At 31.3% G+C, this 27,325-nt stretch overlaps 1 protein-coding gene and 1 long non-coding RNA gene across 3 annotated transcripts in view; one reads left to right on the forward strand and one right to left on the reverse strand.

Moving 5' to 3' along the window:
• The first annotated feature begins 19 nt into the window (after positions 1 to 19).
• LOC129798315 (protein crumbs) overlaps positions 20 to 27,325 on the forward strand; it is a 49,452-nt gene continuing 22,146 nt past the window's right edge. The window contains exons 1-3 of one of the 2 annotated variants that reach the window (XM_055841421.1): positions 20 to 253; positions 20,164 to 20,298; positions 24,431 to 24,646. In XM_055841421.1, coding sequence (XP_055697396.1) covers positions 43 to 253; positions 20,164 to 20,298; positions 24,431 to 24,646 — 562 coding nt within the window. In that variant the 5' untranslated portion in view covers positions 20 to 42. The remainder of the gene's footprint in view (positions 254 to 20,163; positions 20,299 to 24,430; positions 24,647 to 27,325) is intronic. The other variant, XM_055841429.1, reaches the window with a different exon arrangement.
• LOC129798358 (uncharacterized) lies at positions 9,222 to 12,522 on the reverse strand. The gene is made up of 3 exons (XR_008751411.1): positions 12,045 to 12,522; positions 11,731 to 11,940; positions 9,222 to 9,581 (listed from the first exon to the last, which is right to left on the reverse strand). It is a non-coding gene; the product is annotated as an uncharacterized LOC129798358 (long non-coding RNA).

A 27,325-nucleotide genomic window follows, 5' to 3' on the forward strand; every position in this document is an offset into this window, starting at 1 on the left:
GCGCGATTTCGTCAGTTGGTTGCTGACGGTCTCGCGGAGTGGATGTGCGTTTGGGCGTTCTGCAAAATACCTGTGATCACTCTTTTTTTTTTTGGTGTGTTTGTGGCAATTTCGTGGTGTTTTTTTGGCAAAAAGAAAGTGCTCAATTGTGTGAGGAGCCATCAGGAGGACGCCAATGAGAGATTTGTGGTGAAAATAGGGGTATTAAAGATGATGGGAAGCCAGAGCACAATTGGGGCTCTTGTCGTTTTCGGTGAGTCTCTTGTTGCGCTTCCCACCTTTGGGTGTGTTGTGTGTGTGGAAATTCTTTCGGCGGGAGTGACTCACTTTTTGGCGTGTATTGGAGGTGCTGGAAAGGTGGTCAGAAAGGTGGCTGGATGTGTATTTGTGTGCTTTGGATGTCAATTTCTGGGCACAAAAGTCGTCAGATGCCCAGAATTGAGCGCCCCCGGAGAAAAAAATCCAATGTGTGTGCGTGTGAGTTCACCTGAAAATGCGGACAGGTAGTCCAGGTGGGAAAAAAAGTCATCCATTCGGTGTGATCAATCTCTGGTCCCCCTTTCATCTGTTTGATTCATTGACTTGTGCGCCTGGACAATTGAATCTCTCTTCCGACAGACATTTCTTCAATTATTCCAATTCACAATTGGACACAAACAATTGCATCAACTCACCTGGGTGGAGGGAATGAGACAGAACCAGACAATTCAAAACTAACACAAACTCAAATTGTGGTCAAACAATAGATTTTTCATCAAGTCCACAAGAATTCTCACATCTCCACGTCTCTGTCTCTCCAAATCTCTCGATCTATTTCAGCAAAAATTTCAGATAAAAATTTAACGCGACTCGCCACAAAAATTCCTCTGGCATTTCAGTGAGACGCCCCTCGTAGAGACAAAAGCGCAAAATCAGCTGGATTGCTCCGATGCACTAGGAATATTTCAGATGGAAGTTGCTTTTAGTTCTGACGGGAACTTTCTTCGAGAATCTCAAATTTTGAAGTGCATGAAAGAATTTCTCTATTGGATAATAGGATTATTTTCTGAGCTTCTGAAAGGGCTCTCTCTGGCATTGAGTAAATTATTATCTTTTGAACATCATTCGTTTCCCCATTCTTTTGGCCATGGAGATGTTCTGAAGAGGAGTGTTAAAAAAATCCCCACGGAGAGCTCATTAATAAGATATTATACTCATTTAATAGCTTTCTCGAGAATAGCCCAATTTCTTTAACAGTAGCTGTTCAGAAAAGTAGAATCATGATGAGAATGATCACACAAATCCATTGAACGTTCAGAGAACTAAAAGGGATAATGCAAATTTTTGTGAAAATGATGTTTGCTGAATATTCCTCCGTCCTCAAGATAATTTTAAATTAAAATTTAGTTTGAAAATGCGACTTGAAAGTTGTTTTTTAAATATAGATATTATTTTGTTGTAAAATGTACAATGTAATGTGTAGGAGGGCAAATAACAAAAAATAAGACTAGATTTTAAAGCTTGGTTTCAACTGAGTTGTAAAGTCTTCTGGCCTCTAATACCTCTAATACCAATAATTCTTCGTACTTAAAAGCAATTTTTATGAAATAGATTTAACGTTGAAATTCGAGACAAGAAAAACGTCTTCATTCAGACCAGCTGGTCTAGGTACAAGGTCTTGCTTCAATAATACCATAACAAACGAAATTCTTTGAAAAAATTGTTTAAGATGGTAAAATTGTGTCAAACGTGTGACAGTTAAAATTTGTTAACTCTTTCGTCTCTTTTGGGACTCTGAGTATCCAAAGAAGCTTATGAATTTTCTGTGAAAAACAATGATTTTTAATTATTCAGAATTCAGAACTGATAAAAATCTAATTCTTGTGGATGATTACAAACTATAAGAATGTCAAAATGTAAGATATTTTTTGTAGGACCTCAATTAATTTCTGAGCTTAGATGTTTTTGATTAGGAAATGGTGAAATTGGCTTGCAGCATATGCTGCGGTCCGGAAAGCTTTCCGGTCCTACAAAAAATATCTTACATTTTGACATCCTTATAGTTTGTAATCATCCACAAGAATCAGATTTTTATCAGTTCTGAATAAATAAAATTCATTGTTTTTCACAGAAAATTCATATGCTGCTTTGGGTACTCAGAGTCCCAAAAGAGGCGAAAGAGTTAACCCTTTAAGGACGAGAAGCTTTCCGCTGAGCAAAATTCAATGAAATCAAGTTTCCCTCGATATTTTAGCCTAAATAAGAAATTTATGGTTAAAAAGAATTTTCCTATCCCTAGGACTCCTGGAAAACTATGGGTTATTGAGAAATATTATGTATAGTTATTATAGTTTCTAGTTCCAAGAAGTTTTTGCTTAAAAAAATTAGAAATATTAAAAATATTAAAATTCAAGCAATGACATGAAAATTTGAAAATTCGTTATTTTTGAGCTCAAATATGTATTTTTTATATAGCAAGTAGCTGGAGATTTGCAAAAAAATATCCTAGATTTCTGCATCTTTCTACTTCGAGTTTATGTACAAACATTAGAAAGAAATAACTTCAGGTAGTCAGGAAAAATTATTTTCTCTATGGGTCACGGGTGACCCAATCGTCCTTAAAGGGTTAAAGCATAAGACATAATGGAAAACATAAATTTTGACTTATACTTTAAAAAAAACCTTCAAATCCTTGAGGAAGCATTGGCTTAAATATTAAGACTCGAGCTGATAATCGAGAATATTTAGCTTTTAGCATGTAAAATTTGGCATTACAGATTTATGGATCAGAGGTCTTTTGCATAAATTTTCTTTACTGCCAAATTTTAGAAAGCTTAAGGATCAGCATTAGTCTATTTGAGCCCTAAGACAAGGTGGCTGAAGACTAAGAGTCTTGACAGACATGAGGATTAGCCGAGAGACGGCTTAGCGTAATTTTATTAGAAATAATGGTTAAAGTGGATTTCCATAATTGTCCACTAAGTCGTCTCTCGGCTTAAGTCGTAAGTGTGTCTAGGGCATAAGGCTAAGTCGTTGTCATTACGAGTTAAGCCGAGAGATGGCTTAACGTAATTACAATCAAAATAATGATTTGACGGATTTGACTAAATTCATATCAATTTTCCACTTAAGTCTCTTCTCGACTTAAGCCGAGAGACCGATTAGTCAGAAACCAATGGAAATATCATCTGATAATTATTTTGATTATAATTACGTTAAATCGTATCTCGGCTTAAGTCGTAAGTGTAGCTAGGCCATAACTTTCACTGTACAATATATTTGTATATCTTCGGGATTATAATTCTTTTAAAATTGAGAATTACATAAAGGATTACAATAAGATAATTCTGAACAGCATTTAATGTTAGGATTTTGATTTCTTCACTGTTTAAGAAGGGCAAATGCAAAAGACCACAAAGATGTCTTTTTTCGTGGTCTTATTTTTCTATTTGTTCATCTGAAACGATGAGGAAATCCTAGAATTCAGAAATAGATTCTCTTAGACATTTTGGAAATCTCATTTTCGAATATCTAGAGAAGATTATCCTTGTTATAATTTTTATAATCTTTGTGATTATTTTGATTTTTTGTTTTATTTTTTTGATCAGTTATTTTTATTCTAATCCACTAGTTGAAATTCTTAAACTCAGAATGATCTTAGATTTGAGATTTGGGCTGTTTTATCTAGATTTTGTTTACATAAATAAACTTTATAAGCCTTTCTCAAAAAGGAGTTTGCGGAACATACCGCCCTTCCCAATCTCGAAATTAGAAAAAAACATATGATATAAAATTTAGAACATTTCTACGCTTTTATTTTTCGAAAAGTTGGTAAGATAAGAATTAAAGCCATTTGAAAGCTTATGGAGGATCTTCATTTCAAACCTGTTTTTGAAAACGCTTTTTTCGTATATTTATAAAAATCAAATGTATCTAACTTAAAAAGTGGCTAATGCCCTAGATACACGTACGGTACGACTTAAGCCAAGAGACGACTTATTGGAAAATGACGACTTATGGACCATTACTTCTAATATAATGTGCTAAGCCGTCTCTCGTCTAATCTTCAGGTCTGTCAAGGCTCTAAGAACAGTTTCCTTTAGAAATATTAAAAAAAAACATTGCGTTTTAAGTGTTGGGTTGCCCTACTTCAATATAGCCCCACCTGCCCCTACATTATAAAACATTTCTGAGTCTGAGTATTTTAGCTCTTCTTATTTAAAATTTAAATTATTCAGACATATAAATCTTGTGTGTAGTAATATTTTAGTGTTATTTTTAATTTTTTTATTTTAATAATTTCCGTTATGGATTATTCCTTGCAAAAATATGCAAAATAAGGTCTTTAAATAAATATTTTATCACCTATATACTGAAATGTTGAGAAATTTTAAAGTCTATTGCATTTTTCTTTGTTCTGCTTCTGGGACAAAACGTTCAATATAATTACTTTGTTTAAACGGTTTGAGAATGTCAATAACAATTAGGATTTCCCACATTTTAATGACATAATATTTTCCAAAAAATTAATAAGACCTGTCATTCTCGAAGTAAAACTCAACAAATTTCACTCTAAAAGCAATTTCACAGTGATGAAACTTCATTTTTTTTAAAATGTTCCACCAAGAGAAATGACTTTCTTTTAGTTTATTTAACACTTAAATATTTCAGCAAAAGAGAAATAATAGAAACAAGTAGACCAATGGAGAGGAAGAAAGAGCTTTTCTTTTTATTTCAAATTAATTAAATACCTGTCTAAATTTTGATCAAAGTGCCATGCTAAAAAAGTGTCATAGTCACGTCTTGTTGGTAAATGGAGAGGAAAAAATGATTTATTTTTCATTTGAGATAAAAATTACCGTGACATTTTTTCTTTATTGATGCTTTTACTCATGGAACCAAAGATATATTAAAGACTTCTGTAAGTACTTGAGAAACTCTTTTGGCGTGAAATTTTACCATTTGTGAGAAAGGGAATCAAAGAAAAGCTAGTGAAAGGGGATGAAAAGCAGAAGAAATCTTCTTGAGAACTATGATGATTTCTGGGAATTTTTTAACCACTTGAATAAGGGGACAAGGCAAAAATATTGCGCTAAACTCGTAGACATTTGCCATTGAAACCTCTGCCACAAATTATAAGTTTCAAGTTCTTGAGTCACATTACACTGGAAATATTAGCTGGATAGAGTTGTACAAAAAAAGGCCATTAAACGGGAAATACAATTTGAAATTGGTGCTCAAAGGAAAAACATTGTTGACTCTGTGTCTTTTGCATAAATTCTCAACTTCTATAACCATTGACTTTTCTGCTACTTGAGAGGTATATATACCAGCAATGGTTGAACTATATTTTTTTCATTATTGTCAGCTAAATGAAAAACAAGAATTGCGAAAGATTTTTCCTTTATAATGTTAAACCACCAACTTCCGATAGAACTTTTCTGCCAACTGATGAAGCTTATTTATGCACAAGAGATTTTTTTGTGCAATGTGGGACAAACTGTTTCTGCAAAATTACCTTATTCCATATCGTTTAATTTACAAGTTGTGTTATAAGTATTTGTCAAGCAAACCACAAAGAGTGAGTCAGAGATGTTGGGAGAGAAAATAATTTAAATGTGGCCACGGATTTTTCATAATAGGGGAGAGAAGGGTAGATTTACGCATGTATTTTGAATTTGATTTTGTGTTATTTTACGAAAACGATTATAAAAAAAACTAAAACTTAGGTTATCGCGCTTAATAAAAGTAGTTAACTTTCATTTGTTTAGTCGCCGATGGCGAAAACGACTTTAGTATAGCGACAGGATTCGTGAAAACCCCTTACACTGAGATAATTGCTTATAAAAATTTCTTGAGATGGAAAAATTATCATGTCTTGTAGTACTGAGAATGGGTTCAAATTGCGTTAAGGGGGAAGCCTGAATTAGAAAACCAAAACTTAGCGGTTTTTCGGGATTTTTTTTTGATGGAGGAGGAAAAGACCAAGACCAAGCTTCATGAAATTTTGGATGGGAAATCTACAGGTCGTAATTCTTGTCTAAAAAAAAATTAAGAAGATTATCAATTTTCATAGCTGTATTTCACAATTAAACAAAAAAGTGGAGAAAATTGTGAAAGAGGAACTTTTTTGTAAGGGTTTTTCAAAAAAAAAATATTTTTTACATACCATTTAAGTTCAACTGGATAGAATTTCATTCTGAATAGAATAAACTTTTATTTAAAAAAAAAAACTGGTTCATAAGTTCTTCTTTCCTGCAAAATTCGAAAGAATTATCAAAATTAGAAGTGGAGAAAAGCGCTTCAAAGTTTTGGATATTCGCCTGAACGCATGCAAATTTGCTCGGCGTTCCTTTGTTTTCGTCTCTGTATCTTCAGAAATAATTCGAAATGACTTCTGAAATATTTGTGATTGATTTTTAAATAGTTTATTATTCGATTTATAAAAAAAATATACACCACTTTCGACCTCGTAATTTAGGGTTCCCCCTAAGTAAGAGCTTAAAATAGAAAAAAAGAAATATGACCGAGAAAGTATGTATGTAATTAAAACATTTTACTTATATTTTTGAATGAATAAAAAGTTCTGAGGGCCTGAATTTAGGGGGTAAGTCCTTAAACAAGAATGAGGTATGAACTACTTGGTCGTCAAGGATTCCTCCGGTACAGTCAGTGTTTTCCTAACACGTCTGTCTATACATCTTACCACGATCGAACATGAACTACACTAACATCTACTGCTTCTCTCTACGATACCCATCTGAAAGGATAGATCCTTATCTAATACTAGGAATACTCTTAGGGGGAATCGATATCACTCCGAATTTCTCGGGTTACCATTGAAGTTAGAATTTAACGAAATATTATTTAAATTAGACAAAACAATTGTAGATGGATATTAAATTATGGCTTGTTACATCTGCCTTTAAAAATATAAAATAGCGTTTTTAAAATAGCCCCACCTTTCTATTTAAAAAATTAATTACAATGGTTCAGAACAGAAATTTTAGAAAATAATACATCTGGGAAAGTGGGAATTTTTTATGCAGTTTTCAAAAATAAATTCCAGAATTCGAGAAATATCACGAAATTAATGATTTTTGTGGACATGGGACTAATACGTGCTTCAGACCTAAGGCTTAGCCATATGGCTTAACTGCTCTAATTTCTTGTCAATCATGATTTTTTTTTTTGAGAAAATTTAACTTAGGATTGGATTATTAAAGATAAATGATGTATTAGGATTAGACTCTTTAAAAGCAATAAAAATGCTCGCAATTTAGGATTTTGAGACCTTCGGGAACTGGGCTAAACCTCTAGTCTGAAAACTGCTTAAGGTACATCTTTACTAACATAAAGGACTTACACTAGCCCATAATATTTTCAGGGAAATAGGAAGAAACGCATAATACGATACTACATCTTCGTGAATGTACCCAATCTTTCCCTATTTTTACAGAGATTTGTCAAAGTTGACTAAAGATTAGAGAGATCAACTAACTTGGGATTTTCTCTTGACCATTGGCTCAAGAAATATTTTTTAATTATGCTGAATTCAAAAGTTTTCATCTCGTTGGAGAAAATAGTTTAAACATGGATGAACATCAGAGACTTACAACTTGTTATGATGTTCGAGCAATTAATTAATTGTAAACGATACTATTTCAATAGGAAAGTTGTAATTGAATTCCCAGTAAAATGTTATAACGTTTTGTGTGAACAAAATGATTTGAGCAATATCTGGATAAATTCTATATTAACAAGTCTATTGAATAAAGTATTCAGAATTTGCTCGTTTGTCTTGAAAACCTGACATGATAAAACCCACTCAAAAACTCTCAAGTTGATTTGAGCAAAAAAGGAGTGCTCCACACATATGCGGAGAAAATGTTGGCTAAATCGTTTATTAGAGGTTTGTTTAAAAGAAAGCAATTTTGAACTCTCGAGGTGAATCACTTAAATTGTGACTGAGTGAAAAAAAAGATTGAAAGAAAACTGTAAAGGTAATTTTGGTTCTTGAAAATTTCTTCCAATTGCTTACGATTTGAAGGTAATCTTGCGTGTTTTGCCTCCTCAACTTTTATATTCTACAAAAGATATACACTGAGAAAAATTTTATGGGTAATCTTAATGTTTTTCTGGGTAAAATCAAAAAAAAATATTTTTTTCGTCAGCCAATGGTAAAATACATTTGTTTCTAATGTTTTATTTGATTTAAATACAGATGACTTTTACTTTAAATATTTTTACATTTGATCTGAAAGTTTGAATTTTTGTCTCCAACAAATATATTTGTATTTATTTTGAATGAGACTGTATTTGAAAAGAAAACACGTCATTTCAATCAAATACATTTGCACTTTATTTCAAAAGTGAATTTCAAATACTTTTATGGGTAAAATCAAAAATTTATGGGTAACATTACCATAGTTTCAACGGTAGATGTATTTGTTTTAACCAGGATTTACCACTAATTTAAATACAAAATTAACGGGTAAAATTAAAAATTTCCTTGGTATATTTAAATGTTCTCTACCATCGATTCAATGGTAAATACGTTTACTTTAACATTAGTCCACATTAAATCAAATACTATACTCGGGTAGGTATAAAAATACCTGGGTATATTTAAATATCTAGTGCTTTCGTTTCAAAAAGAAATTTATTTGACATAATTAACCTCCATTCAAAATAAAAATATATTACATTAATTTCTATATCATGTTTTTGCCTTCTTGGGTAAAATCAAATACAATCTGGTTAGGTTCAAGTACTCTCCCTTTAGCAAAGTAGCCCGACCCAAAAGCTAAAATATTTGCTTTCAAAATGGTACTTATTGATTTTAATTTATTATAAGTAAACTTAAAATAAATTAAATTCAAATAAAATTCCCATTTTGTTGTATTAAAGCTTGGGCGACTTTAATATAGCGATGAAATAGAGTTGCTTGAATCATCCAGATCGTGAGAAATTTTACCCTGGAAAGAAAAAAAAACAAAGATATTTTAAAGTTTGATTATCTTTGACTATAAATAACTTACCTTTAAAATAATTCACATAGTGAAGAAAATTAAAAATCAAACCCAACAATAAAATCAAACCAGCAATGACATCAAACCAGAAATAAAATACTTTTTAGTATTTTTTGTTTTTATATTATTTTATTTATATAAAAATAAATTTATAAAGGTTTCAAAATATTTGTCAGTACTTAATTCTAATGCATTTCTTATAGTTGTTTAACATATATACATGAAGTGGAAATGTGGAAATTTCATCGACATCAATTACTATATTTTCTGTTGTTTTCTCTACTTCATGAGATTGGAACTTATTACAAAAAGTAGTTTTCCACTTGGTGCAAATACAAAAGCATTTTTTATCTATACTGAATATTTCTATTATTTCGAAAATATCTCTACTATTTTGGATACCACAATAAAAACCGATTTCGTAAGTATTTCCCTTGTAGCACACATTCTTATGAGTATTTAAAATTGAAGATAAACTTCCTTTTAGTGCTTCATAATATGGCTTTGCAGTAACATCCGTTGGTATTCCATCTCCAAATTCAATTTTGTGATTAAAGAAGTCCTGGGCAACTAAATGATTTGCAAAGAATAAATTATTTTTAATACATAATGTATGACATATATTAACCCGTGAAGTAATGTTTCTAGCATATGTTTTATACTGCTGATGCACAGCTTCGTATCTGAAGCACCATAAAAACTTTAAAGGACCGCAACGTCTTATAATACGCGGATAGTGACAAAGATTATGATGTTTGGGTTTAAGAGTATCGCAAAAAAGTTTGGTGTATTCTCTATTGTGCTTGGCAATCAGGCCCTCGAGTTCATCAATTTTTTCTTCAGTAAATGATGGCAATAACGCGATATCTAAAATTTTAATCAATGTTACTAAAAACTGATATACTCGATCATTCTCTGGTATAAGATCCCCAATCATAAGTAATATGAAATGCATAAACATTTTCATTTCAGCACTTGTCATTTTAAATTTTCCATTCTGTATGTGATGCCGTTCAATGGGTGGACTTACGTTGGCAATCTCACTCTTTCCACAATTGAACATTTGCTTACGATAATTCAGTGTGTCCAGAGAGAAAATTTTTTTTTCGTATATAAAATAGTTCAATATCTTGGCAAGATCATATCTGCAAACACCAGCATACATATCGTGCATCAGATCACATGCGATATTTTCTACAACATGGAATGATGGAATGTCATTAAAGACTGATTTACAAACTATACCAGTGTCTGTAGTATTTTGAATTTGTAAATGAGAGTTATAGTTTTCTTTCGTCCTGATCCATTCTTTATACTCCATACAATCATGTTGAGTTTGAGATTTATTTCGGATACACATTCGACAAAAATGGTTAGCATTGAATGCCGTCGTGTACCCAAGAATTTGGTTTAAGCCCAGATTATCTCCTAATATCTGGCCGAGTACGAAATGAACATGATACGTAGTGTTATTTGCAGTTATGGTAGTGCCTTCTTGTTCAATTTTCACGAGTATTTCTACCAAACCGCGCAACATTTTGTTTATACCATATTCATTTAAATCCCTGTGTTTGATGAATCCAGCAACAAATATATTTTTTAATTTGGAAACTAAAAAATCTGGAATAACTGGGAATGAATAGTAAATGCCACATACTGAGTGAATTCCAGCATGTGAGCTTAGGGGATCATTTAACTCAAATCCATCAGAGTACAAAAAGTATGGAATCATTATTTTGTCACCGTAAAGTTTAGTCTTTTCTTTCCACAATTCACCGTTTACAAAATGAGAAACATTACTTTGATTAGACATTAACTCTCGCATATTTTTTAACGTGTATTCAAAAATATTGTCTGACTCAAAAAATTTTTTCATTTGGAAGTTAATGTCTACTAATGAATATTCCACAGTATTCTCATCTAAAACAGGAGCATTATTTTTTATGATGTCAGCTAACTCAACGTGAACTACTTTTGTATTTGGGTACTGAAAAATATCCAAATCGTTCAAATGCCTTAACAACTTATAATCTGTTTTGATGGATTTAAACGGATCATTTAAAATACTCAGAATATTCATAAAATCTAACTTAATACTGCTATGATTTTCAAACACGGGTAAAAATTTTTGAAGCATATTATTAATCGGTACTGTTATTAAGTTTGTAATGTCATTTTGAATTTGAACTACAGTCTTCCGGGGCATATGCGGGTTCTTATGCAAAGACAGGGAGAAAGAAATAAGCGACTTCTTTATATCTACAGCATTACTATCGGTTGGAGCGGTTGGAGTATCAGTTCTAGTCTCTAATTGACATTCAACATTAACATGATTTGTTTGATATTGCATTACGTTATTAACGTCCGTTTCTGAATAATTATCAATTTGAGCTAAATCATTACTTTCCATAATTTTCTGATCTTTTCGTTTCTGAACATTTTCTTGTATTTGATCTACATTATAAGAGTCATTACGCGATTCTTTTTTCATATGTGTAAATAAATGTTTCTTAAGTTTGTAAAGTTCATTAAATTCTTGAGAACAGTCACTTGCTGTGCATCTTAAGGTAAAATAACGCGATAAATATAAATGATCATTTTTGATATGATTAATATACATTTCTGGTGTATCAAAAGGAATTTTACATTCAATGCAAGTAAACATCTTGAAATCCTCGAAACTTTTATGTAGTTTTTCTTGAAAATGCTTTTGTTGTACCTTACTCAATCAGTGTATGTGCTCCTCTCCTTAGATGATCTTGTTCAAAGGGGACGATCTTCTAAGTTGTGTTTTACAGCTATATCACTTTTTCGGTTTTACTCTCAGCTCTGTTGTTATTTCCGAATCAGTTTTGCCTCAGTTTCCACAGATAAAGACTCCTTAAAAGACAATGATTGTCTTTTGCTCAGGGAATGGATGCAACGGTTACTACAAAGAAAGAACAATTATATGAATAAAATTAAAAGATTCAACGCTAGCTTTCACAAAGTGCAAAATTCTTATTACATTGTTAAAAAAATCAATTTTCTTACCTTAATACTGTCTCGTTCTCTCCTATATGGAATTTTTGAAGATAAATAGTTTAAGAGACATGTTCAATTGCGATAATTGCCAGTTTCTGCCCCCGTACGCTTCCAGTCGACAGTCACTTCTATCAGGATGATGGATTGGACTTAAAAAATATTAAACAATAACTTATTTTTAGTAATGTATTTAATAACAATAGAGCATATGAATATATTTTATAACAGCGCTTAAAATTTCATTATGGTAAAGTATTCTTTTTTATATATAGCGTACACATCCCTTAATTTTGATATAAAGAAAGATTTAAGTAAATATTTGGTCAATCTTTAGCCTTAAGTGAATCTTCGTTACTAAATTCATTTAATGTAAAAATTAAAGAATTACGATTCTCAGTTGAAAGTTAATATTCTACAATTCCTCGAATACAATTTCTCGAATATTCTACATTTAAAAGTTGAAATTTTTTAACCAACTTTTATCTACCAAATGGTATTAAGAATTATCAGAACTTTAAATCCAAAAAGAATTGTAAAATTGGCAACAAATTTAATGACAAGGTTCAAAGACTTTGATTGCTTATTAATGTTGATCTTTATCAAGCGAATTTGAAATAAAATAAAAATATAAATGAATATAAAAGTTCCTCATAATGCAACAACATGAACAGCGAGATTAATTATAATTGAATATCTTGGCAATTAATTGTAAAAATTCTAGGTAAATATTTGAATAAAATGACTTTACTTTTAATGCAAATGTTTAAATGCTTAAATATTTAAAAATCTTGATTTTTGAATCAAAATCGGCCTGATTGAAAATAAAAATATTTTATTCAAAATAGAAAACTTTGTATTCAAAATTTGTATTTAAAATTTTACTCAAAATCTTTGAAAAGATTTAATAGAACATTTTAGAGCATTTTACAGTCCTACTGTTCTTTTATAAAAAAAAAGTGGGTTTATAGGCAAAATTAAATAATGTATTTAACTATTAAAGAATAAGATAAATACGTTTCTAGCGAACTTTTTTCTTACTTACCAATAAAACGATTTTCTTTTTATAAAATCACTTTGTCAATCACTTGATGTCTTTAACCACTTTATATATTTACTTTCACAATAACTTTAGAATATTAGTCTTTATCACTTAAAAAATGGAAATAATGTATTTGATGACTTGTTAACACAGCGGCGGCTTCTTCAAGAATGACTCGTTTCAAGCTTTAACACGTATCTCAATATTGGTGGATTCAATGGTAGATCTGAATACAAATACCTTTTTTTTAAATACTCATGCCATTGATTTAAAAAAATGTATTAGATTTAATTTTTTTTCATTCTAAATGATTGTAAATTTCCTTTAAATTCAATGTTATAACTAGTGCAAATACAAACTAATAATATTTTTTATGTGAATCATTTGAAGCATACAATTTGTCAAGTGGTAAAGTACTTGTTCTATGATGCAAATATCCCGACTAAACTGGCATACAAGAAGTTTGAAATGTATCCAGCAAACTTCATTAAACTTAATTATTATTAATCATTTCAATTAAATTTGATGATTTCACAGGACTTGCGTTTTATAAATCCATTCCTGCATAAGAAAATATAGTAATACACATCTGAAGATCAAAAAAATAAACGCATATTTCACTTAATGGTAAATGCTTTTATGATAAATGATTGATATTTGTATCAAATGTGGATTTATTTGATTTAAATTTACTGGAAATCAAAGTAAGAACAACGTATTTCAATCAATGGTAAATGCTATTGAAATAAATTTATTGCAATTTATATCAAATGTGAATTTATTTGATTTACAAGAGAAAGTATTTCGGTTATCAATTGTGCAGTTATTTTTGTCAAATTAATAAATAGTCCGAGGTAATTGTGCGATTAGTATCTATGGTGATTTTGATCAAGTGAGAAGTTCAAGTGAAAGTGAAAGCGAAAAAGACCCAGCAAGTAAAATTATTTCTCGAGATGTCGGATATTAATTGCTCATTTTTGGAAGAAGATATCGCAGATGCAGATCTCGTATTATCTCAAAATATTGATTTCCTTAAACGTAACAATTCAGTAATGGGCCCAAGCGCCGTAGAATCCCAAGACGTTGCAAGAATACTTGTATGAAATTAAATCGGTGGACTCAGTGCCTAAAATTTCCCAACTCATACATGCTCTCAAATAAATTAAGTAAAATTAATGAAATAAGAAATAAACGCTGAAATCGTACATGAATATTGCTTTTTCTTTTTAATCCCTACCCTTTCTAATAAGTAAACACTATCGCGCAAAAATTTTATTTACATTTAAAATAAATGGGTATTTTAAACCCAAAAGTATCGTACAATTTAATTGAATATTTGGTCATTTAATGTTTAGATAGAAAAAAACATCATTTGAAATAAAATTTTGAAACAATTGTTTAAAAAGTCTTCTTCATTTAAAATAAATACAGATAATATTGACATGGTTACAAAAAAGTCAATATTTGATTTTACCCATAAAATTAATGTTTGTTGCATTTGATTATCTAAAGCACTGCTTTTAAACCAAAAGCAAAATTTTATTTTTAACAACACAACGTTGCACTTTCAGTTTAAATGTATAATTATTCATTTACACAAAATAATTTTTATTTGTACTACATAATCCCTTTAATTCAAAAGCATAAGTATTTATTTCAAATATCTACACATTCACGTTAAAAATAAAAATATTTATTCTTCGTTTGAATGCAAAAATATTTGAAATTATGGTGATTACTTTTAAAACTAAAATTATTTCGTTTATATTTAAAGGAAAGTCATTTGATTCGAATATTTACCCAGAATTTTTAACAATAAATACCAAATATTTAATTTAAATAAATTCCATTTTTCTCAGTGTATGTATATATATATAAAAAAAATAAACCCATTAAACACGGAGCGGATCAAAAGGGTAACAGACGAATAAAATGAGATGGAAGATTGTGTGAAGATTGTTTGGGAAAATTGAGACACATCGTAAAATTACATGAAATGTCTAAAGAGAAAAGTTAAAACACCTTCACTTAACTTGAACATTAAAGAGTTCATTGGCATTGTGTTGCTGCATTTTGCAAAAATAATCTTTTTTGTCATGTCTGCCCTCCTTTAATTGAAATTAACATCGTATTTAATGATTTTCACACAATATAAAACGTATGTTTTGGAATCTATAAATTACTATAGTCACGGGTGTTTTCCATTTAATCTAATATCTTTTATTTATGATCTCAAAGAGAGAGAGATGCACGTTAATGATGATGGAAGAAAATTAGCAACAATGAAGACATCGTTTGAGATTGCAGCTTTTTGAAATGGATTTTGCTACATGTATGTAAAACATGCTAAAAACACCTTCTAAATTCATTGTGTGCAATTTGGTGATGGGAGGCAGCTAAAGAGTACAATAAATCTTTCATTCTCTTCATTAATCATTTCTCCTTTGAGAAATTTCACAAGCAATAACAACATGATTTATCGGTATTTCCTTCCGTGCGTGACTTGGAGTGTCTCATAAACTCAAATTTTGAAGGATTTCACCTCCCAAGTTGGACATTTTAAAATTGAATGAGGTCTTCCAGGATGATTTTGTGATCGTGAGTCACACCCATTTACATTCTTGCTGACCAGATGGGTTTGAAGATGTTTTTATTTACAAGCAACATCTAAAGCAGGGAGAGTGTTTTAGTATGTTTAATTGAGTGCCAATCATTGTCGTATGAATGTTGACAAGAGATACATGATAGAAAGACAATTTGGACAGTAATGAGAATAGAAGCAAAACCATATAATGATTTCCTGACTTGACTACACATTGTGGTTGAAATTTTGATTAATACCACATATAATTGGCATTCAAGAGACTCCTTTTCAGTATTATCAATGCAAAAGGCTATTTAACTTATCGTTGCTTTATTCTTTGATAGTAAATTATTATTTACAAAAATTTCTTGTACGGATTTTGGATTCTCAGAACCATGGTTTTCAACCCTGTCAACTTAATGGACCCTTATCAACTTAATTTTTAATTGTTCTTTCCTCTATGTATGATGTATTACAATGAATAAGAAATAAAAAAAAATTGAAAAAGGGAAATCTTTCTATTGAACATTTTTTTAGTTCATTTCGCATGTATTTTCTGCGTTATCGACTCTTCTTTTTGCTGGTTCCTGTCACGATTCTCTTCTCCAATCTTTGTCATATTCTAAAGCATAACAGAAATCAATATAGAGAGAGTCGATAACGCAGAAGCACATAAGAGCAGTCATGTACTAAAAAAATGTCTAGGAAAAAAAATCCTATTTTTATTGAAATAGCACTATTTACTAAACTATTTATAGCTTCAATAGGATTTTATTTATTTATGTTTTTTTTATTAAACATGACTGTCCTCATGGGCATCTGCGTTATCAACTTTTCTTCGTATTGGTATCTGTCACGACTTTTTTGTGCAGTCTTGGGCGTGTTCCAAACGTTCATAACAGAAACTAACACTAATGGCCTCTACGCACTAGAGAAATTTATGTTCATATTCAAAAGTTTTCCGTACACGGGCATAGGGAATTTGCTTCAATACGGATGTAATTTTCTCTAGTGTAGAGGCCATAAGAGAAGTCGATAATGCAGAAGCACACGAGAGCAGTCATGTACTAAAAAAAATGTTCAGAAGAAAGATTTTTCACTTTTCAATGGAATAGCGCCATAATGAATATACGAAAACTAACAAAATTTAGCTGAAGTATCTGAAATGTAAATTTTCTCAGAAGAGAAGTTGAAAGATCGACAGTGTTCCTCGAACCGTCAGGTTTTCTCCTTATTGTTGCTCCAAAACAAAATTAATTTTAAAAATTATTCGCTACTTTTCACCAATTAACTATTATAGATTAGTATAATAGCTATATTTGTAATAACTATTATTTTGTGTTACTTCACATTTAACTTATAAAACCAATTATCCGTGGCTTACCTAATTAAATTCATGGCGATTCGAGGTGAACAGATTGTATATTTGTAGTTACACCTATTTTTTTTTAAATTAATTTTGTAAATAGTATAAATTTAAATGAACAGAAATAGTTAAATAGATCACTATTACACCAATTAGCATTTTCAAAAATACCAAATATATTTTGGAGATTATATATTATATTTTTAACTAAATATGGAGCATTTCCCCATGCCGATGTGTTCTACCCTTGCCAAGTTAAGTAATTGAAAAATTTTGTTTTTGGTAATCCTAAATATTTTTTTAGTGTATAATACAGTTAAAGAAGACTAAAAAAAAAACATCTTAATTTGCTATTGTGATTCATATTCGAATAAATCAAAAATGATTATAAAAAGTAGTAAACCACGGAACAAATTACAAATCAGTGAGGGACTTTGTTAGGATGCATTTAAGTGATTTCTGTTGTAAGAAAAATACGAACCAACTAATAAATATTGGTAAAACAAACAGTTGAATTAAAACTTTTATTAGAAATTTTTCATTTTTCATACAATCTGGAAAGGAATCTGGAGAAAAAGTAAAATCTTTCTTTCATCTCGTTTTAGAAAATTTAGCTTATTAAAAATTAAGATCATGTTCTTATAGATTACGGACGATGAGGTGACCCTATCGTGTGCAAAGGAGTAAAACGATTAGAAAAAAACATAGGGGAAGGCTTTCGGGCTCAGCATATACTCTGGCTTCATATACTTCATAATTTTTCCATATTCCTTTTATTTATCTGGTCTATCTATATGGCAATTTTAATAGCTAGTCTTAAGTCTCATATTTCCAGAAAAAAAATTATATTCATTAAAGAAATACGGGAAAGAATATGACGTATCCGAAGCTTGAGTGTGTTCGGAACCTTCATGTTTAACCCTTTAACAACGAGACATTTTTTACGGACCGAAAATCAACAATAAAAATTAAACCGATAAACAAAATTTGTGAAACATTCTACATCTAACTTTGGAAAGTTCAACAGAGTCTGATTCGGTGCATTTTTTACCTCTACGTGCGACAGGGACAAAAATAGCCCGAAACTAAGTAATTTTTTCTGACAATAACAATGAATAATAATTTTCAGTCTAATGAAAAATATTACGTATGAGTATAATGTAGTTTTTATTCCCAAAAGGGTTTTGCTTAAAAAAATTGGAAGTATAAAAAATAATTAAAATCAGTTTTCAATATGAGAATTTAAAAATTCGCCATTTTTAAGCTTAAATATTTAGTATATAGAAAATAGCTGGAGACTGGCAAAAATATCCTAGATTCGTTCAACCTTCTGCTTTGCAATTACGTAGAAACATAAGGAAAGAAAACTTTTTTAGGTAGTCAGGAAAAATTATTTTCTTTATGGGACACCGGTGTTCCAATCGTCCATAAAGGGTTTATTTATATTGAAGTTGCATCATGTATAGCAACAGTATCGGCAATCTAACGAATCTATAATGTTAAAAAAAAATTACTAACAAAGACCAAGAGATTAGAATTTTCCTGATTTTTAAAAAAAATAAATAAATTTTGAAATACGGTAAAAATAAAAATATTATCCATTTAGAAAATAATAGAGCTCAGATAATTAAATTTAGTACTTATAGTTCATTAAATAAAGTTAATTTAGAGTTAAAACCTAAATTGAATTGTTGTCAAATTTTTCCCTAATATGGAACAATGGGAACAGTCTGATGTATAATTCGATTTTAAAAATATACAGCAGCTAATTTATTTAACAAAAAGCTTTATTATCGCTGTAATCCCTTTCATAATATTATTTCAGATAGCATTCTTTACACAATCGCTCGAATATGCGATAATTTTTTTTTTTTTTCATATCAATTCCATTTTACTATCATATCTATTTTTAAATATAATAACGAAAAGAGGTAAAAAAAAATAATTGCGAATATTTCTCGAGTTTCCTCAAACAAATTAAAAGTGCTCACCTATAGCTGGACAATGGATTAAGTACGTGGTCAGACTTTGAAGAAATTTTATTATTCTTCTAGCGTCTCCGGAAGACTTTGCCTTGTTTGTGTCTCTTCTTTGTCTCTCTTGGGTGGCTCTATTGCAAATGATGTAAAAGAAGATACAAAGAAAAAAATATGTAGAGGGATTATTTTTTTTTACTTAACGCTAAACTCGTGAGAAAATTTACATGCTGGTAATATGTCTTGGAGGCATAGAGAAGTGTTATTAGAGGTGTGTGTATTTTTTCCACGGTATGTGTTGATAAGAATTCTAGTGATTGTCTCAAATCATTTTTTTATTGCTCCAGCTAAACAGAAGGATTCCCCGATAATGCTTTTATTATTATTATTTTTAAATGAAAATAGAGTGTCTCTAGTTCTTTAATGTTATCCATCGTGCTTCACCTGCGTCTTAAGAAAAAAGTGGAATAAAAAATTGAGAATATTTTATGCTATTGTTTAGAATTGGTGAAGCGAGACTATAAAATGTATGGAAGATGATGTGACTTGAGAGAAAAGGAAGGGTCTGTATTTATGTTTGTAACTTCCGCGAAGACGGTATACCAGGTTGATTTTTGAAGGAAATTACCTTCCTTCTTTCTCAGTTTCAAAGTAGCAGGTGGACTTGTCTTTTCATTCTCTTCTGCACGCGCGCTTTCAAATCAGCAGCTTTTCGATGGAATTCTTTCTTTTTATTTATTTTTTTATCATCTGCGGTGCCATGGAAGTAATAAAGGGTTTCGTTTGAACTTTCGATGGTCGAGAATATCTATGGCGATTTCCTTGGGCTCTTCATCGATCGCGATGCAGTTAAATGCAAATTACTCTCTATAATGCTATTTTTATGCTCAATTGATTCCGCGAGAGGTTATAATGATGAGGAAGTATTTTAGTCATCAATAAACTCTCCCACAGAGTCATGGAGTTTTGTATGTGGCTTTTGGTTTTGGTAAATAAACCCAGAGGGCTTCTGGATGGTCTCATTTTGATCTACCTTCTGTTGGGAATGGGTATTTGAGAATTAGAGAGTAAATGGTTATCGTATATTGGAGAAACTGAGTCAGGTGGCTTTTGTGTGTGGTTGATGTATGGAGAAAAATAAAACATTTTCATTTCTTTTGCAGTGTTGCTACCAACAGTCTCCATAGCAGCAGTTGTGGAACCACCAGAGGCATTCTTCAATGGGTCGGCTTACTTGAGGCTCTTCACGCCGATGCCGGTCTGGGGACATTCAGCAATTACCTTTCGAACTTGTCGAGGTACGTTGAGTATTTTTGTCATGTGCGTATTTTATTTTTATATACATATAATCTTTTATTCTCTCCATCACCTCTTCCCACATTTTCTTGCCCATCGAGATGTGCCAACAATGTGTAATTATATTGGAACACAAAACACATGTGCACGCAATTGACCACAATTAGACAATTTTTCTCCATAGTACATAAGTTCTTCTTTAATCGCATTTTTATGTAATGTGCTTTGGGTGAATAAGAGAGAGAGAAAACGATTAAGGAATTGCAAGATTGGAATTTTTACTAAATTCTTCAATTGTTTACTTTTTTCCACCAATCCAAAAGAGGTGAGGGGCAAAAAATAATTTCAACAACACCTCTTTAACATTTTAATGGTGTATTTAATTAATTTTATTTAACAATTTCACTATTTTTTGCTTGCTCAATTTTTCGCAAGATATCTCTAAATGATTTTTCAAGATTATTGCTACTTTTTGGGAGTGTTTTGACATGAAATTGATTTTAATGCAATTACATAATTGCGTTAAGACATTGAAGCGAATCTTCCGCAGTTGTCAGGGATCTTTGAAACTACTGTTTTTTTTATTAAATTACCTTTACACAGAAATGATTTTTAAAGTATATAAATTACTTAAACAGCAAACCGCAAACTGTTAATTCAAAAAAGTTGCGATATTTAGGGTAAGTGTACCAAATTCCGACCAGCTTGCAATTCCGGCCACATTTTTTGATCCTCAAATTTCCATGAATTTTTAGTTTTTGTATACCCTAAGAGATTATACAATGCAAAAAAGAACAAAAAAATATCGCTTCGACGAGGAAGATGATCTGAAAAAGCTATTGGAAGAATTGCGGAAGAGCAAGGAACTATGAGAATGAAAGGTGGCCGGAATAGGCCACCAATGCTACGTTTACATTTTTATTCATTTTAAAATGTATCAAGAATGATTTTAGAGAAAAAAGGTCAATAAATTGTCTACAAGGTTCCAAACAACACTCCTTATAAAAAAGTAACAAAAAAAATCAATTTTTATTAAAAGCATTACATTTGAAACTTGAGATTTTGGCGCTTGCATGCAACTATGCCGAAATTTGGCACATTTACCCTAATATATTACAGATAAAGGGAGAATTAAGAAATTATAAACTATCTTGGAATTATCGGCTTGGTTTAAAAGAAGTTCTGGTCATTTTATATTCTTTTACTAACCATTTGGATTCTTTTAACTGATCAAAATACTTTTCACAATTTTAAAAGAAAAAGAATATTTTCGAATAGCAAAAAGAATTTGCTTGAGTTTTACTGTGCTGCCTTTAAATAAAGGATCGCAACTCTCAACTAAAATGCAGGAAAATGTTTGATAGCTCGAAAACTCCCGAGAACACTGAGACAAATCCGAAAAAGTTAAAAACACATTCCGCAAATGTTAATTTTACCCTGCATAATTGATCCGAAATTAGTGTAAATATTATGCTTTTTAGGTGTATTGGGGGTTAAAGTTACCCCTTTTCATGTTAATTTTACATTTAAAAAGGTGTAAAATCAACTTTAAAAAATGTTGATATATTTTTACACCTAAAAAGTGTTAAAGTTACGAGGAAAAACAGTTAATCGCACCCACTTTTTTGTCAGTGAATGAGCTCTGCTTATATTCTTTTTTGGAAATTTTTTGGATGCTTATACAAGATTAATTTCGATTAATTTGTCTATAAATTACCACAAAACTATTTTGAATTGAAAATTATGCAAGAAGAGAGTATTTTAAAAAATAATAATTATTTTAATTAATTTATTTTAACCAAATCGGTTGAAAATAAGGCCATTGGACCTTGAATAATCCAAGATGGAGAATTATCCAGTGAAAGGTGTCTAAGGACGAAATGTTCAACTGGAAATTACAAAACATATCGGAAAATAATTGAAATCGGTAGGGCTAATTTTAAGATAAGTCAAAAAATCATGTTTTTGGAGGGGATGAAAGGGGTGAGGGATGATTTGGGTGAGGTAGTTCGCTAGAGAATGATGACTTGGGGGGGGGGTCACTGAAGACCGGAAGTCAATATCTCTTACCGTTTAGCAGCCAGGATGATGAGAAAAAAAATGGATGGTGAAAACTCCTTTCTCTTGGAGTTCGAGTAGTTAAAGAGTCGAGTTTATAGATTGTTCGTAAATGTTAGGAATTTCTACCGAAGACTTAATTTTTCGAAATTAATATTTTATGAGGGTTTATTTTACAATCAATTTTTTTTTCTACTGGAGTTTTGAATTTTGAAATCTTTCTTTTGGAAGAACGTGAAAAAATTCACACATTTGACACATTGTAATTCCGATGAGAATCGCCTATATTACATTTATCTCTGGTTCTTCAATCGTACAAAAATTTCTTTTCATAATTTTGCGGATTTTCAGAAAAATTAAGCTCTTTATTCGTTAGCTCGTCTATTAACGAGCCTAAACTAAAGTCTAAACACTGAGAGAAATCCGAAAAAGTTAAAATAACATTCCGGAAATGTTAATTTTACCCTGTATTTCTGATCCAAAATCGGTGTAAATATTATGTTTTGTAGGTGTACTATGGGTTAAAGTTACCCTTTCTCATGTTAATTTTACACTTAAAAAGGTGTAAAATTAACATTAAAAAATGTTGATATATTTTTACACCTAAAAAGTGTTAAAGTTACGAGGAAAAAAAGTTAATCGCACCCCCTTTTTTTCTCAGTGAATGGTATCAGATAGCAACTTGTAATTTGCGTAGTGAACCACAAGGATAGAATAGCCTAGATCAGAACGTTCTCCAAATGGAATACATAATTTTTCAATAATAAACGCAGTACTAAATCTAATCGAAAATCCATTCATATTGATAAGTTTTCATGAAAAATCCCTTTTTGGGTTTGTCAGTAATAGACTATTCTATCCTATGCTGTTGCTCTGGTTAGCAATTGCGCCAACTGCATTTCTTTTGTATCTGCAAAATCGTATGAAAGCGATGCGTCGTTTGCTGCAATTGATATTAAATAAAGAACAACAGTTAAAAAGCAATTGAAGTTAGCACAGTTGCTGATCCAAGCTACGATATGTTGACTCAAGAACGTTTTTTTGCCTTTCCATAGAGACATCTTTTTCATATAAAATTTTGTATAAGTTTGTTATTGTACGTTATATTCAAAATAATCTGAACATATTTTATAAATATTTATTGATTATAAATGAGAATTTTAATTAAATAATTTAGCACTCAATGGGTCAAGTGGTAGAGCACTCGCTCTATGATGCAAGTGTCCCGGGTATGAATCCCCTTGAGGTCACCAGAAATTTTTTTGGTGTTAAAGGTGTTCGGATTGCATCCAGTGAGCTTCACTGACAACCTCATCCCGTACAAGAAAAAATAATAATGCATGTCTAGAAATCCCCTTACGGGAAGGCCTTGTTCTTTCATGGAATGTTGTGCCAGCATTATTATTATTATTTTAATTTTAAAAAGAAAGGAACTTCATGAATTTTATCAAAACTTTGTAATGGTAATCAAATTCCTAAAATTAGAATCAAATAATAATAGTCTACGGAAGTTTAGTGAGGTTATCGTACATTAATGAATATTATTCTCTCCCTAATCATTCCCGCGTAATCTAAAAAAAATTCAAGGATTTATTTCAAAATATCGTGATTTCACCACAAATTGTTTACATAGAATTTTCCACTAGAGTCTCACTCAAAAGTTAATTAACCTTTTAGAGGTGTCTCTCGTATAATAATTTTTCCACTAAACTACTTTCAATACAATGAATGATGTTGTTATGCGTGACTTGTACTGAAGATTTATGAAGAAAAGAGAAATTGTTGTATAGAATAAATCAAAAAGGAATAGAGAAAAAAATAGATGAATTATAAGTGTGTGAATCTATCGACAAAAGAAGAAACAATATGAAGAATTAAGATGACTCTGGGTATAAGAAAAGTGTAAATATTGGAGGGCATATAAGAGAAATGAACGAGAGAGACTTTTCATTGAATTTTTTTTTTATATCACACAAAAATTACATTTCTTGTGGAATAAATTACACGGTCTAGAAATGAAAAAGTATTTTTGCGCCAAAGATTCACGTTTCTTTGCCATTCTCTGTTTTTTTTCAGGCAGTGAAATCTTTTCACAACGCTATGCTCTCCACACTCTCCGTCTAGCCGTCCATCCTCATTCGGTCACTGTGTCCCTGGCCACACCAGAGAAGAACCTTACGGTGAACTTTCCGGTGTTGTCAGGACTCTACGACAATCAATGGCATACCATTGAATTTCTCTACCAGCTGGGAAATCTTAATTTAATTGTGGATCGACAATCAATGATTATTGGTAAGTTGTTTTTTTTGGCAGATGATATCTTGACCAAAGCATATTTCCTTTCGCGCAGCTTTCTTTTGCATATTGAGAATAATTGGTAATTGACTTTTTATAAACATAAAAATCCAGTGAGAGAGAGGGGAGTGAAAAGCAATTCTTCATACTCTTTCAGGTGGATTCTTTTCTTATACATAAAGTTGTAATTTTAAACGGAATGCAAAGAAGACACAGCTGAAACCATTGTGGGTTAATTTTCTTGTGCAATTTTAAATTCATAATATAAGTTGCACAATGTCCATGAAGAAAAATAACAATACAAGTTCATTCTTCAAATTCACATTATTAAAGAGATATAATTTTGTGTTCTATCTACGAAGCTTGAGCATTGATTTAATTTTAAAAAGATTATCATTTTCCTTTTTTTTATTCACTTGGGGCTTCTTTTGTGAGCTGTGAATTTTTTTTATGAAAGAGAAAACTTATTAAATAAGCTGCCGAGTGAATCAGTTAACAAATCAATGCGTTTTCCGTGATATCGATTAATCAAATACTATATCCATTGACTGTAAGTTCATCATTAGAAATCGTTGTGGATTTTACAATTGTTTAGAAGAGTCTTTAAAGGAAAATCTCTATCAATAGCTCTGGAATTCAAGTAAATTAATAAAATAAAAACGAAAACAAAGGAGAATTTTGTGGCGAGTTTAATTAAAAATAGGAAGATTTGGATGATTGCATACGTTCGTAATATTTTTTCATGGATGTCGTTAAAGGGTATCCCGCAGCTTACTTTTACCATTTTTGCACTCGCTAGATAAGTTAAAGTGTATTACACGGGTTTCAAACTAGAGATTCAGCCCAACTCCCAAAGGTCTCGAAATCCTAAATAACAACCAATTTTAGTGAGGTCATTTAGTGCGGCGCTCCTGGGTGGTCTACAATGGACTTAGCAGATTCTTCCAACACGGGACACTACTCTAGCCACTGATGCACTGAGGCTTTTATGTATATTAGGGTGTTTCAACAAGGAAAAATTTTTTTGGCTCTATTCTCAGGGTGCTGTATTTGAATAGACAAGAAAGTTTTTCTTCGACGACCATATAATCAGACGTCGTTTAGAGGTGGCTGAACGACCCTATCTGTAGAACATTTTTCTGATTTTACACTACAGAGAGGGTTGTTCAGCCACCTCTAAACGGCGTCTGATCATATGGTCGTTGAAGAAAAACTTTCTTGTCTCATCAAATACAGCACCCTGAGAATACAGTGTGCGACAAAACCATAACCGTACCTAAATTTTTTCGAATTTTCAAAAAATTATAGAAATTTTATTGTAATTTTTATCTTAATACTTCCATTTTATCATCTAAAAAAAAGAAAAGAGTAATGGTTAGTCGGTTGAATTTGATTGAGATTTTAAATTGAAAGACATGTTAGAAAATAGCCTTTTTCAAAGTGACAAACCCATAACCGCACTTAAAATTATATGAAAGAAAACGCACGAATCATCAGAAAAAGTACTTTTAGTACAGTGGTAGCTCAATGTTTACGAATCAGCTCAAAAATCCGGTTTGTCATACACTCAGTCCCGGCATTAAGTCCTTCGGGATTATGCACCTGACGGAATTATGCACACACAATTATGCAAATTTGCCTACCATCGGGGGTCAATTTATGAAATCATTTTTGAAATACGCCTGAATGCATACTATGGTGCGACGCGGGAAATTTGAAAACATTTTGCTACTTTTCGAGACAAAATTTCAATTTCTTTTTTTTTAAGATATTTTTTTTTTATTATTCTAACCATTTATTGAAGAATTCTGGCCATGTACTGTTTGTTAATGCATTTATATTGTTGAATTAGTTGAAACATTTGAATCTTTTTGTTTGAACTACTTTTACCGACTTTTACTCTGCGCGAAATTCGTTCAACGGTCAATTTATTCAAAAGAAAGCCCCTGTAGGTATGCAAATTTTCTCGATGCATAATGCCATTTCGCGCGTTTTTTTCGGTCCCGAAAATGTGCATAATGCCGGGATCTAGTGTACTCCTTATTAGATTCTCGATAGTGCTTTCCGGAATATTATGCCAAACATCAAGTAACGCAACTTTGAGTTCTTCCACGTCCTGATATTGGCGATTTTTATTGTAAACACTTCGGACAAGTATTCCCCAGATGTTTTCAATAGGGTTAAGGTCAGGAGAAATGGATGGCCAGGGTAGAATGTGAATACCCTGCGCAGAAATCCAGTCCTTTGTCTCCTGACTTACATGAATACTGGCGTTGTCTTGCTGAAATGTGTATATTTCTTGTACAAGTATGGCAGCAAACCTCTTCGGAGGACTGTTATGTAGTCTCGACTCTTCATTCGATGCGAGGTAAAGCGTAATTCCCGGGGTTCCTCTTGCACAAAATGCTCCCCAAATCATGAGTGATCGTTCTCCAAAGTTCATTTTAGAAAAATACTGCGGTTCTTTCCTTAAATCTAGCCAGTAATACCTGAATCAGTCAGGTTCATCAAGATTAAACTTCATTTCATCTGAGAAGATGATCTGTAAAAGTTCAAAGTGATCACAATGAAAAAAGACAGTGATAAAACATATGCATTATCATAGTCCAATCTGTCCTTAAATTCTCTCGAGCGAAAACTAAGCGTCTCTCCATGTGATGCGGTTTTAGTCGCGGT

Source organism: Phlebotomus papatasi, chromosome 1 (assembly GCF_024763615.1).
Source record: "Phlebotomus papatasi isolate M1 chromosome 1, Ppap_2.1, whole genome shotgun sequence".
NCBI lineage: Eukaryota > Metazoa > Arthropoda > Insecta > Diptera > Psychodidae > Phlebotomus > Phlebotomus papatasi.